At 41.7% G+C, this 14,934-nt stretch overlaps 1 protein-coding gene across 2 annotated transcripts in view; it reads right to left on the bottom strand.

Moving 5' to 3' along the window:
* Window positions 1-8,661, bottom strand: part of LOC137633404 (elongator complex protein 2-like) — a 273,506-nt gene extending 264,845 nt beyond the window's left edge. For both annotated transcript variants that reach the window (XM_068365630.1, XM_068365629.1), the window contains exon 1: window positions 8,444-8,661. In XM_068365630.1, coding sequence (XP_068221731.1) covers window positions 8,444-8,624 — 181 coding nt within the window. In that variant the 5' untranslated portion in view covers window positions 8,625-8,661. The remainder of the gene's footprint in view (window positions 1-8,443) is intronic.
* Window positions 8,662-14,934: the final 6,273 nt, after the last annotated feature.

Here is a 14,934-nt window from a genome sequence, read left to right as displayed (position 1 = left end):
ATTGAAGTACCTCTGTGAACCACTCTCTCGCGGGCCAGAGGGGAGCAACCAACGTCAACCTTGTCCCTTCGTGAGAGGCGAACTTCTGCAGTACCTTGTTGATGATCTTGAACGGTGGGAATGCGTACGCGTCCAGGTGAGACCAGTCCAGTAGAAACGCATCTATGTGGGTCGCCTTTGGATCTGGGACTGGAGAGCAATAGGTCGGGAGCCTTTTGGTCAACGAGGTGGCAAAGAGGTCTATGGAGGGTTGACCCCAAGTCACCCAAAGACGCTTGCACACGTCCTTGTGGAGGGTCCATTCTGTGGGGATCACCTGACCTCTCCGACTGAGACAGTCTGCCAAGACGTTCAAGTCCCCCTGGATGAATCTTGTCAACAGGGAGATGCCTCGATTTTTTGACCAGATGAGGAGGTCCCTTGCGATGACGAACAGTGTGTGGGAGTGAGTGCCTCCTTGCTTGGAGATGTACTCCAATGCTGTGGTGTTGTCCGAATTGACTTCTACCACTTTGTTTCGAAGAATGCTCTCGAAACTCATCAAGGCCAAGTGAACCGCTAACAACTCCTTGCCGTTGATGTGCATGCTCTTCTGATCCGACGTCCAAAGACCCGAACATTCCCGACCGTCCAGAGTCGCTCCCCAACCCAAATCCGACGCGTCTGAGAACAACACGTGGTTTGGGTTCTTGACTGCCAGGGACAGACCCTCTCGCAGACTTATGTTGCTGTCCCACCAGTTCAGGCATGCTTTTACTGGCTCGGAGACCGGGATTGACACAGCTTCCAAAGTCTTGCTCTTGTTCCAGTGTGAGTCTAGATGGAACTGGAGAGGGCGAAGGTGAAGTCTCCCTAGTGAGACAAATTGCTCCAGGGATGACAGAGTCCCTAAGAGGCTCATCCAACTTCTTACAGAGCAACGGTCTTTTTTCAGCATGAGGCGGACTTTGAGCAGGGCTTGCTCTATCCGGGTGGCAGAAGGAAAAGCCCGAAAAACTAGACTGCGAATCTCCATCCCCAAATAGAGAATAGTCTGGGATGGATTCAGTTGAGACTTTTCTAAGTTCACCAACAGTCCCAACTCCTTTGCCAGACCCAACGTCCAGTGAAGGTCCTGCAGACAGCGATGACGGGACGATGCTCTGAGAAGCCAGTCGTCCAAGTAGAGGGAGGCTCGAATTCCCGATAAATGAAGGAATTTTGCCACATTCCTCATGAGCCTCGTAAACACGAGGGGAGCAGGGCTGAGGCCGAAGCACAGTGCTCGAAACTGGTACACCACATTCCTGTAAACAAACCTCAGATACGGTTGAGAATCTGGGTGAATAGGAATGTGGAAGTACGCATCCTGCAGGTCGAGAGAGACCATCCAGTCTCCCTCTCTGACCGCTGCTAGGACGGACTTCGTGGTCTCCATCGTAAATTTTGTTTTTATAACAAAAACGTTGAGCGCACCGACGTCCAGCACTGGCCTCCAACCTCCCGTATGTTTTGGGACTAGGAAAAGACGGTTGTAAAATCCCGGTGATTGAAGGTCCGAGACTTTCACCACCGCTCCCTTCTCTAGTAACAGAGACACCTGCTGATGTAGAGCTTGTCTTCTTGACTCCTCTCGATACCTGGGAGAGAGGTCTAGAGGAACTGTTACTAGAGAAGGTCTGCGTACAAAAGGTATTTTGTACCCCTCCTTGAGCAACAACACAAACTCTTGGTCTGCACCCCTCTTCTCCCAGGCCTGCCAGAAGCTGTTCAGTCTGGCCCCTACCGCTGTCTGAGGACGTGGGCAGTCAGACTCTGCCACAGGAGGACTTGGATCCTCTCCTCTTGCCTCTCTTTCCGTCGGCACGAGCGCCTCCCCTGCTGGGGGCTCTGCCACGAAAGGGCGGGATAAATCTAGTCGCTGGGGTATCGACCTTGGGCCTCACGACTTAAGACGACGAAGGAGCTCCCTTGCGAGCAGAAGTAGCCATCAGGTCGTGTGTATCCTTCTGCACAAGCGAAGTCGCAATGTCCTTGATCAGCTGTTGAGGAAACAAGGCAGCTGATAAGGGGGCAAAGAGAAGCTCCGACCTTTGACTGGGAGTAACTCCTGCTGAAAGGAATGAGCAAAGAGTTTCCCTCTTCTTCAGGACTCCAGACGTAAAGGTGGCGGCGAGCTCATTGGAGCCATCGCGGATGGCTTTGTCCATACAAGACATAATAAGTACGGAAACATCCTGGTCGGCAGACGAGATCTTCCTGCTTAACCCTGGATAGGTACGCTCCTCGGACACCCCTTTAAGGGTATACTCGGACGCGAACGACCCTGACGCCAAAAAATTTCTTGAAAAATCAGTTTTTGCAGTAACCTCCTTTTTTCTTTTGCCAAAAAAAACTTCAATGAATGCTTAAAACAACTGTAAAGATAAATACTACTCATCTGCAGAAAAACTATTTATTATAAATATTTTAAAAAATTAAGTAGAAAAAAAAGACCTGACATAAAAATTCATAAAAAAAAAGTTTATACATATATACACAAATCCTTTAAGGAATTGATTCTTGAATGTTTAGGACACATCTTGATGTATTTTGGATGAAGTCAGACCCATGGAGGTGAAGATCTGAAATGAGAAAAATTTGTCCAAATTTCATGAATTTTTTTGGGTACCCAAATGAAATAGGAAGTGGCTAATTTTTTTAGGGAATAAACATATGTTATCCTAGAATAGAAATATGTAAAAGAATCTTCATTATTTTGTAAATTACATTTATATCAGGGGCCATATCTAAAGGTAATTTTTTGAGTACTTAGAAATTTCGTAAAAAAATACATATATTTAATATATAATATGATATTTATGCAGGTAAAAATATACCAAATTATCACAAATTCTATAGGGAACAAGAATATATATAGATAGGGCAGCTTACGCTTCGGATATGTCCACAAAATGGCCGCCAACCACACTGACTCAGACTCCCTAATCTGCCACTTGAAATGTAGGAAGGGTATGTCAATTACAAGGTGTTATTTACTAATCTAATTATTATTGGATATGCATAAAAATTGTATGGTGGGTTGCTGGATAATTGTCGATTATTTTACGACTATAAAATTAAAATTCTGACCCAAAAAAATTTTTTTGAAGGGAAATAAAATCGAAAAAAAAAATGTAAAACAATATAATATTTTAGCTAAAAAAATTTGATGATATTCAATCAAAAAAAAAGTAAACAAAATTTTCCGACAAATAAACATCTAGAGGAATCATTACTCTGTGATAGTTCCTTAGTACGTAGTAATTTTGAAAGAATTGGGAAAAAACGAAAAAATGGCAATCACCTGAAAATCGAACACATACCTATATATACACCATATCTGGCTAAAAAAAAGATAGGCATGGGTAGCCAGATCATCTAGAAACACTTTCCAACACTATAAAAATATAAGTTTTGCGACACTACTTGCCAATTCCTTACGGTAACATGACTAAGCAAAAAAATGCAAAACAAATAAAAAGGGGCACTCGCGGAAAAATGGCTAACATTCTAATATACGGCATTTCAGAAAAAAAAAATTCAGCCACGTGCTAGGCAAACCATCAAGGCACATTTTCCGACAAATAAACATCTAAATGAATAATTACTCTGTGATAGTTCCTTAGTACGTAGTAATTTTGAAAGAAATGGGAAAAAACGAAAAAATGGCAATCACAGGAAAATCGAACACATACCTATATATACGCCATATCTGGCTAAAAAAAGAAGATAGGCATGGGTAGCCAGATCATCTAGAAACACTTTCCAACACTATAAAATTATAAGTTTTGCGACACTACTTGCCAATTCCTTACGGTAACATGACTAAGCAAAAAAAATGCAAAACAAATAAAAAGGGGCACTCGTGGAAAAATGGCCATTCTAATATACGGCATTTCAGAAAAAAAAAATTTCAGCCACGTGCTAGGCAAACCATCAAGGCACATTTTCCGACAAATAAACATATAAATGAAATATTACTCTGTGATAGTTCCTTAGTACGTAGTAATTTTGAAAGAAATGGGAAAAAACGAAAAAATGGCAATCACAGGAAAATCGAACACATACTTATATATATGCCATATCTGGCTAAAAAAAAATAGGCATGGGTAGCCAGATCATCTAGAAACACTTTCCAACACTATAAAAATATAAGTTTTGCGACACTACTTGCCAATTCCTTACGGTAACATGACTAAGCAAAAAAATGCAAAACAAATAAAAAGGGGCACTCGCGGAAAAATGCCCAACATTCTAATATACGGCATCTCAGATAAAAAAAAAAGACATGCACGTGTTAGCCCAACCATCAAGGCACACTTTCTAACACATAAACATGAAAAAAAATCAATAATATACGGCAATTCCTTACTACGTAGTAAATTTTTACAAATATTGAAAAAAAACAGAAATTGGCAACCGCAGTTAAATACCCAATATACCAATAACTACGTCGTATCTGACAAAAACAAAATCACGCATGGGTAGCCAGATCATCTAGACATACTTTCCAACACTAAAAAAGCAAAAGTTTTACGATACTATTTCGCAATATCTTACGGAAAAATGACTTGGCAAAAAAATGAAAAAAAATGAAAAAGGGACAATCGCGGTAAAATTCCCGACATTCTAATATAAGGCATCTCAGATAAAAAAAAAGACATGCACGTGTTAGCCCAACCATTAAGGCACACTTTCTAACACAAACATGAAAAAAAAAATGAATAATATACGGCAATTCCTTACTACGTAGTAATTTTTACAAATATTGAAAAAAAACAGAAATTGGTAACCGCAGTTAAATACCCAATATACCAATAACTACGTCGTATCTGACAAAAACAAAGTCATGCATGGGTAGCCAGATCATCTAGACACACTTTCCAACACTAAACAAGCAAAAGTTTTACGACCCTATTTGGCAATATCTTACGGAAAAATGACTTGGCAAAAAAATGAAAAAAAATGAAAAAGGGGCACTCGCGGTAAAATGGTCCTCGTGGTGATGAACGACATTTTAACTAAAAAAAAAATCATGCACATGGTAGCCAAACAATCCACCAAGACTTTCCACAACTGATAACCTATACAAGTTGCACCATTCTACGACAATTTCATAATACGTAATAACTTTGATAATTATGCAAACTACCTTAGAAGGGTAAACTCGGTCGCGCTCGACCCCGACGCGTCTCAGAAATCGGGGAAGGAGTACAGCTACAGCAATGCACATCTGGACACTACTAGAGCGTGTAGGGGAGACACCTCCTGCAGGTCGATCACCCACAAATTCAGTCACGGGGGTGAGTCACGTGAGAAAAACCTGTTTTTTTTTGACGCTCGGGGTCGCAAACGACCCATCGTACCTATCCAGGGTTAATGCTCCAAGAGACCAATCTAAAAAGTTAAAAACTTCGAAGGCCCTGAAAACCCCTTTAAGGAGATGGTCAAGGTCCGAGGAGGACCAACAAACTTTAGAGCGTCTCATGGCCAGGCGACGGGAGAGTCTACGAGGCTTGAGAAGTCACCATGGGCAGAGGCAGGGACTCCCAAGCCGAGAACTTCTCCCGTGTCATACCAGACGCTCGCTCTAGAAGCTAGTTTAAAAGGAGGGAAGGCAAAGGACGTCTTCCCCAAACTCCTCCTGGTAACCAACCAGTCGCCCAGCAAGCGTAAAGCCCTCTTAGAAGAGCGCGAGAGCACTAGCTTAGTAAAAGAAGGCTTCGCAGCAGCTAAACCTAGCGCAAACTCTGACGGAGGCGAACGAGGAGCGGAAGTAACAAAATGATCTGGGAAAAGATCCTTAAAAATCATCATGATTTTCTTAAAGTCCATCGAAGGTTGAGCAGCCTTAGGCTCTTCTACGTCTGATAAAGCATCCAAAGGAATATCAGTAGGTGGAGGATCAGCAACATCCTCATCTGAAGGAACCTCGTCCGACAATTGATGAGTCTCAAGAAAGGGAGAGACCTGCCGCGGTGGCAATGCTCTTGACAAGCAAAGTCCACACGCAAAGGAGCAGCAGTAGTAGTCAAGGAGGCTACGTCATGTCGCTGCTGAAAGGACTGACCTGCAACAACAACAGGAGCTGAAGGACGCTCGACGTCAAGTCGAGACTGCCTTGACTGCCTAGACTGAGCAGTCAAAACAATCAATGACTGCGGTGCTTGACGCTCAACGTCAAAACAAGGCAACCGAGCTGGTTGGCGAACGTCCTGAACGTCAACACGAGACTGCGGCAGCGGCTGAACGTCAACACGAGACTGCGGCAGCGGCTGAAAGTCAACACGGGACTGCATCGAGTGAGGCTCCAAGTCACGTGACTGACGTGACAAACTACTGACATCACGCTTCGTAACGTCAAAAGGACGAGTAAAGGCTCGTTTGGGCGGCTGACGGCCAGAGTCTCGATCAGCGTAACGGCGAAGATCATCGTGAACCTGCTCAACGGTATACTCCTCCATAAGGGAGGCAAGCTTATTCTGCATATCCTGCAGGACAACCCATTTAGGATCAACGGGAGTCGGTACGGGCTAAGACGATGGTAACGTCTGTGACGGCAAAACATTGCTCTTACTGAGACTCTCGGAGCCCGTGTTACGCTTACGTTTAATCGGAGAACAGTCTTCCGACGACTGCAAAGGGTCAGAGCTGTCCCAATGGCTACAGCCAGGATGCTGGACCTGTCCTGAAGGGACTGACTTCCGCTTTAAGGGTCTAGAAACTTTGCTCCAAGGTTTCTTTTGCGAGAAGCCTTCAGATGACGAGGAGAAAACAGCCTCGCTCGTCTTATGGTAGGGGCGATCTTGACGAGACACGCCCGATACCACAGAGGGAACGTCTGTTCGTTGGTTAAAGCCTCTCGTCCCCTTAAGTCCTACGACATTACTTCTCCCTGGTGCAGGGGAGCCTGAAAGAGGTCTCGGACTAGGTGAACGACAAGCACGAACAGACGAACCCTCGGTCGCAACACTAAAAACACTTTGCGCACTAATCACTTTATCCCCACGATTTTCTGATGTGGCACTCTGACACTTTAACACATTCACATCCGCCATGAGTTGATTACGGTCCGATGCTAAAGACTCAACTCTCTCGCCCAAAGCTTGAATGGCAAGCAACATATCCCGCATGGATGGTTCATGAGTGCTAGTAGAGGGTTCAGGAACAACTACTACAGGGGAAGGATTAGGTTCAGGGGCATGGGAGGAGGAAAAATCCAACGACCTAGAGGAGCTTCTCCTCACCCTATCTCTCTCAAGCTTACGAGAATATTTATCAAACTCTAGCCAGTCGAATTCCGAAAGTGCCACGCACTCATCACACCGATCTCCTAATTGGCAGGTTTTACCCCGGCAATTAGAACACACGGTATGTGGGTCGAGAGAGGCCTTGGGAAGACGTTTGTTACAATCCCTAGCATTACATTTACGAAATTTAGGTCCAGGAATAGGAGAAGGGTCAGCCATTTTGAAAAGTCAAAGAAAATCCAAAAACAATCCAAAGTCATCAACAATAAACGCTATCCAAAAAAGGGTTCAAGAGTTTTAATTGAAGAGAAAAACACCTGTCACTGCGAAAGCTCAAAACCAAAAAGAAGTACTTCACCAAGAATGACAAAAACTACAGGTCAACAGCGAGTGGAATCAACTTGTCGACAAGACCGACAGAGAAGAACTGCGGCTGTTTACATGTATATGCGGTATCTGGCCGATAGTCGGCGCTGGTGGGCACACCCGCAACCTTCATGGCGATCGCTCGCGAGTTTTTGTGTTTCTGTCGAGCCATCCGAGACGTCAGCTATTATATATTCACCGGCTAAGTTTAATATTTAAAATACTGTCTATATATAATAACAATCATAACTAGAATTGTGATCTTGATCTGTTTCACCTTCAAAATTCAATGGGTTCATCCAAAGCATAATAATACCTATCAGTGGTTCAAAGTTGGTGGAAATCAAGCAAGACGTTTCAACATAATCTTGCTAACAGACAACAAACAAACGTAAAAGTAAATAAATTAATACATGCTGGTCATTTTATAAACTCATTGGCAGAGGTAATGAATTCATAATCTAACATGATTTTTCATTCCCATGAATATTTAGTCTTTGCATTAAATACTCTCTTTACTCAATTCAAAAGGCGTGGTAGCCACTTTACACAGTCTTGAGTATTTTCTGCCTCAATTCCCATCTGGTTTAGATTACATTTCCTTCACTTCATTATTATGTTTGGCAATTCCCACTGGTCTCTCGTCACACTACGTCTGACTCATTTTTTGATCTTCCTTCATTGCAGCTCCAAACCATCCCCATTTCTTTTCCTTCCTCTGGACATCTCACCCCTCTGTAACATACAATATAAATGGTAAACAATACAAGGTCCTAAATCAAGTAAATAAGATCTCGGAAACTAACCTTCTCGCATAATGTCCAGCAAAGTCACCCAGTCTTCGTGACCGTTAAGAACCGCTTCTGGAAAATAGTCGCCCAAACTCTCGCGTGTGAATACGTGTATTCGGCTGTCATGATCGCCGCACAGAAGCAGCGGATGCTTGGCCTCTTCAATCTTCACTGGGAGGAGGCTCGTGATAAACATGCGTCTCGGGAGGCGGAATGTCTTCCTGCATTCTTTGTCACCTGAAGAAGTGCATTAAATTAACAAAAGGCAAAAGACGTACTATCAACTAAAACATTAAAAACAAGTAAAATGAGCACTCAGAGAGCACAGACCTCGATTCCCTCTATCACACCATCTCGATCTTCACTAGATCTCTATTTACATGTTCCCATCCTGGATCTGCAGGTCCGGAATAATATAATATCAGAACCATAACGTAGCCATTGCTAGACCTTACGATGGCTTAATGCTTAAAAGTTTCTACCGAGTATACTGTGCTTTACTCGAGTAATAAGCAAGAATTTCCAATTTGGTCCAATCTCGCAATAGTTAAGAATCCTTTAGGAAAAAACTCTTGGATCTGGATGGTGAATACGATCACAGGGTAAATCTAATACCTTCTTAGTTATCCCATTTCTAACATGTCTTGAAATTTTCATCAAATTCATCCATAACTTTTTGGAATAAGCCTGCTTACATCAGATTTAAGGAGTAAAACACAGTAAAAAATATGACAAATTCGAAGATAATTTGTATTTTTCCTAACCATACAAACCTTAGCTATTTACATTGGGTTTACCTTTTAGCGCAGCTGAAATGGCGAGCCATTAGAATTTAACGAGGGTGTATTACCCCCGCGCTAGTTAGCAGGGGGGTAGGGGAGTGGTAGCTAGCTACCCCTCCCCCCCTCACACACCGGTGAATGCTTCACTTTCACTTAGAGGTAGGACTTGTCTTGGGGGACAGGGCTGGCGGGCAAATATATGTAAATAGCTAAGGTTTGTATGGTTAGGAAAAAGACAAATTATCTTCGAATTTGTCATTTGTTCCGTAACCGAAATACAAACCACGCTATTTACATTGGGTGACTTACCCCTTAGGAAGGGTGGAAAGTCCCCAGCCATACTGGCTTTGGCTTTACCCGGGGAATCAGAATCCGAGTGAGTCGCACTCGAGAAAAGGAGTCCCTGCACCTCACAAGTTCCTTGCTCCGCAAGGAACCGTGTGGCCTACATAAGCTTGTGTGTGAAGGAAGAAGTGTGACCCGTCCTAGGCAGTTGACCTGGAATTGAATTGAATATGGGATTTAGGCATTAAGCCAAGCACTGGGGCATCAAAGGCTATTCAGCGCTATATAACTAAAATCATTCAATCATATCTGTACACTCACACCATTTAGTATCATTTTAACCTTTAATACAAATCGTAACACTTTCATACAATAAAATCTAGATGTGAAATAAATAGGGATTAAAAGGATAAAATAAATAAATAAATTAATAAAATCAATTATAGCTCGTAATATAACCCAATACTTTGTATAAATTTTCTCAAGTTCAGGGTATTACAGTTTTCCCCCAGTATATCTCTTAACGGTTTGTCCTGGAGTAAATGTGTCCTCCTCTGGAGAATAAAAACAGGACAATCGACTAAAATATGTTTAACATCCATTGTCACTTGACAGGTATTACAAAGAGGGGCCTGTCTCCCTTCCCCACTCTTCATTAAATAATTGTGCATTGCATGTGTATGGCCAATACGCAGCCTAGTTAAAATAATGGTATCCCTTCTACTTGTAGAATTACAAGATGACCATTTATCCACCAATGGGTGAATTTGTTTCAATTTTGTATTGGTGGTCAGTTCAGACCATCGAGCTTGCCACTTATTTTTACAGTAAAGATGAATCTCACTTTTAAGATCTTTGTAAGGAATACTCAAGGGGGATGGATTACTTAGCCCTGAAGCTTCCTTTGCTGCCTTATCTACTTGTTCATTCCCATTTACCCCAACATGGGCAGGGACCCAACAGAAGTGAACACTGATACTCTTCCTAGATTGCAGAAGTACTAACCAGTCCTGCACCTCTTGTACTAGATGATGGCCTGGCATAATTTGTTTTAATGAGAGTGAAACACTGTTGGAATCCGTAAAAATTGTATAAAAACTATTTTGGTTGCCATTTTTAAAAATATGTTGGACTGCGAGAATTATTGGGTACAGCTCAGCAGTAAAAATTGAACAAGAGTATGGGAGTTTCCTTCTAATAACAATATCCCCCACCACAGCTGCACTTCCAACTCCTGCAGCCGATTTGGAGCCATCTGTAAAAACATGTTTCCCATGATGTTGAGCAGCATGATTTAAAAACTAACTTTTCATTACCCTACTAGGTAAGGTATTTTTCCCTCCTGCCGTAAAACATACTTTAACAGGTGGATTACACCAAGGAGGAGACTTGGGATATCCTACCTCTGCTATCTGTGCTGTTAACAAGCCTACTTCTCTAGCATCATTTTTCAGCTGTACTTCCAAAGGCTTAGGCACCCTAGATCTGTTAGGAGCCCGATCTAAAGGCACCCTAACATATTTACAGTTAGGATTGTTTCTCACAGCAAGGGACCTAGCTAAAAACCTCAAACTTAACTCCTCTCTGCGAATGGAAAGGGGAGGTATGCCAGAATCAACATAGAGACTGTCAATGGGAGATGTTCTGTAAGCACCTGTGCAGATGCGAAGCCCAGCATTGTGAACAATATCAAGTTTTCCAAGTTAAGTCTTTGTAGCTGACCCATATATTTGGCATGCATAGTCTAACTTGCTCAGACACAAAGATGTATAAATTCTAAGCAAAGTTGTTCTATCAGCACCCCAATCAAAATGCGATATCACTTTCAGAATGTTCAGTGACTTCTTAACCCTGATAGATAGGTCATTTATATGGGGACCAAATGTCATTTTCTTGTCGAAAATGACTCCAAGAAACTTGACACTATCCTCATATGGCAAAATACAATCATTTAAGAAAAGGGTGGGGATCTCTTCCCTTTTACGAGTACGAGTAAAGCGAATGGCTTTGGTCTTCTGATGAGAAAACATGAATCCGCGAGAATTTGCCCATGCGGAAGCAGCATTTATTGCAATTTGAAGATTTTGGCATGCTTGTAGTGCAGATGATCCACTACAATAAATTGCAAAGTCATCGACAAATAGTGATCCTTGTATGCCAGGAGGTATGTGACTAATGACACTATTAATAGCAACAGCAAACAAGGTCACACTCAATACGCTGCCTTGGGGGACACCTTCTTCTTGCATGTAGGATGAAGATAGTTCTGACCCTACTCTCACTTTAATTGAGCGGTTTGATAAAAATTCTTCAATAAAAGAGAACATGTGTCCTCCTATACCCCACGAGGCCAACTGCTTTAAAATACCACCCCTCCAGGTGGTGTCATATGCCTTTTCGAGGTCAAAAAAGACACCCACCACCTGGTTTTGGTTAGAAAACGCATTTGAAATTTCCCTTGATAACAACATCAGCAAAGGGTCTAGAGTACTTCGGTTCTTCCTAAAACACACCTGTCTGTTAGATAAAAGATTTTTTGATTCTAGATACCACACAAGTCTGTTGTTGATCATTCTCTCAAATAATTTGCATATTCAACTGGTCAAGGATATGGGCCTATAACTAGATGGCAGTTCTGGGTCTTTACCAGACTTGTGGCCTGGAATTACAATTGAAGTATGCCAGGAATCAGGAGATGTATGGGAAGCCCATAGACCATTAAAGGTTTCTAATAAAAATTCCTTGGTATCCACTGGACGATGTGATATCATTTCATACAGGATGCCATCCTCACCTGGGGCAGTTAAAGAAGAGCTGGAGATAGCATTTTGCATCTCCTCCATACTAAAAGGCAGGTTAAAAGCTTCAGTATTTGAAGAAGCAGGAGGAACAACAGATGTTGATGCTCTAATTTGTTGAAATGCTGGGGAATAGTTGTCAGCACTTGATACATGAGCAAAGTGCTTAGCAAGAACCTCTGCTACATCTTTGGGGTCTGATATATATCTATTATTTTCCCTTAATGTTGGTAGAGGCTTAGGGACGAATTTACCTTGAAGTTTTCTAATCTTGTCCCATATTTCCTTTGAAGGAGTTTTGGTATTAATATTAGATATATATTTCTTCCAAGATGCTCTCTTTGCTTTTTTAAAAATTCTTTTTTGTTTGGCACAGGCTCTGAGATATGCTATTCTATCTGCTAAATAGTTTGTCCTCAAGTATCTTCTGAAGCAAGTTCGGGTCACTTTTCTTGCGTTGGCACATTCTTTACTCCACCAAGGAACTACAGAGCGATGAGGTAAACCGCATGTTTTAGGTATAAACTTGCTAGCATTATCATCAATAATATTTTCAAGATGTTGATAGGCATGCACTGGAGATGTAAATTCATCATATTCTTTATCAGTGTGTGAACAGTTTTCATAAGCTGCCCAGTCTGCCTCATCTATCTTCCATTTTGGTGGACACTGAGAAGGAAGATTATGGACATAATTTAACATAATTGGCCAATGGTCACTGCCATGTAGGTGTTCATTTACTGACCAAAGGTAGTCCAATCGAATGGATGAGGAACAGATTGACAAATCAATGGCTGATGTAGAGTTGTGGAATACATCATACCTAGTTGGAGAACCATCATTCATTAGTATTACATCATTGTTGTCGATTAATTCTTCAACAAGATTACCCCATCTATCGCACACATTTCCACCCCATAAAGTATGCTTTGCATTAAAATCACCCATTAAAAAAAAAGGGGCAGGAAGCTGATTGATCAAGTCTTGGAGGTCAGAAAGTCTAAGCCTTCTTGGATTACCAGCATGATCTAAGAGGAAAAGTTCTAAGGATGGTTCAATATATAGCGAGCATAAAGTAATTTTTTTCCCGATATGAGTTCTAACTGCACATGCCTGTAGTGGTGTATTGAGTGGGATTGTTTCAAATTTTACAGATTTGTGAATAATAAAACCTGTACCACCTTGAGCTCTTGCAGCTTGCAAAGGAGGGGATCTACAAAAATGATAATTGAGTCCAGGATTAAATGGTTTGTCACTGATCTTGGTTTCCTGTAGGCAAATTACCTTCGTGTCTGAGTCCCTGGTTAAAGTTTTTATTTGCTCAATGCTAGTACTTAGACCTCTGCAATTCCACTGGATGATAGACATTATCTTTTGTTATTATTTTTCTTTGTCTCATTTGTCTTTTGGGACTTTTCAGATGAAGCCATGTAAGGCCTGGAGATGGAAGGCTTTACTAGGCCACCACTCTTCTTTTCTTTCTTTCTAGGATCTTTATAAGAGTCAACCTTAGGATCATGAGCAGTAGGGCACTTACCTGACTTAGATGAAGGTGAGGATGATGGGGACCTTTTCCTCTTTGGAAGATCTTGTTTTCCAATCTCCATCAAATCAGGTAGAGATTCTGCCTGAGACAATACATTTAAGGTGGTGGAAGCCACATTGGCTTCCTTGGAGGATTGTGCTAGAACTTCAACAGTTCGAGCACTTAACCCAGAAGGCTGGGCTACTACCTCTAGGGGAGATGCTCCTATCGGTGACAATACTTTTGGTGTGTTGGACACCATATTGACCTCTTTGGAGGTTTGTGCTCTGGCTTTTATAGCCTGAGCACTTGACCCAGATGGCTGGGCTACTACCACTAAGGGAGATGCACCTGACGGGCCAGGTGCTGCCACTGGTCCCCCTGTGGTAGTAAGGGGTAGTGGATTATAATCTTTTGTTGGCATCTTAACCGCGCGAGCAAAATTAAGTTGCCAATTGAGTAAATGCTTTGCATAACCTACACTTATATGTTCAGCATTTGCTTTCAAGATTGTAGCTTCTTCATTCTTGTATTCTCTACATCTTTTATCATTTGGTTTATGATTATCTTTACAGTTTGCACAGGTTGTATCTCTGTTGCATTGGCCATGTTCTAACAAAGAACAGTTAATACAGATCTTCGTATTATTGCAGTGCCGGGAAGGGTGACCGTACTTGAAACAATTAAAGCATTGTAAAGGCCTAGGTTTATATTCTCGAACACGTACTCTTTCATTCTCAATAATTATATGATCTGGTATAACAGGGGTTTCAAATGTTAAAACTACCATGCTTGTTTGAGGGATCTTACTTACTTTCCAAACATTAGCAGGGCACATGTCCAGAATTTCTGGTTCTGAGAATTCATATAGATCTTTATCAAAAACTACTCCTTTACCATAGCTAAAGCTCATATGTGGTTTAATATCCTTAATAGGATCAATTTCTGCAATCTTCATGCCACAAAGCATGTGAGCTTGAGTATCTGATTTTGCATTAATCAAAACAGATTGCTTACCGTATCTACTAATATCCTTACTTTTAATTAAACCAACTTTTTTTTTATAAATTTACTAATCTTATAATAGTTATAATTATCTATCTTTCCAGATGCAAT

The sequence above is a fragment of the Palaemon carinicauda genome, chromosome 43 (genome assembly GCF_036898095.1).
Source record: "Palaemon carinicauda isolate YSFRI2023 chromosome 43, ASM3689809v2, whole genome shotgun sequence".
In the NCBI taxonomy this organism is placed as follows: domain Eukaryota; kingdom Metazoa; phylum Arthropoda; class Malacostraca; order Decapoda; family Palaemonidae; genus Palaemon; species Palaemon carinicauda.
Note: the sequence above shows the minus strand (reverse complement) of the source record. Positions and strands in the feature narration are given on the sequence as shown.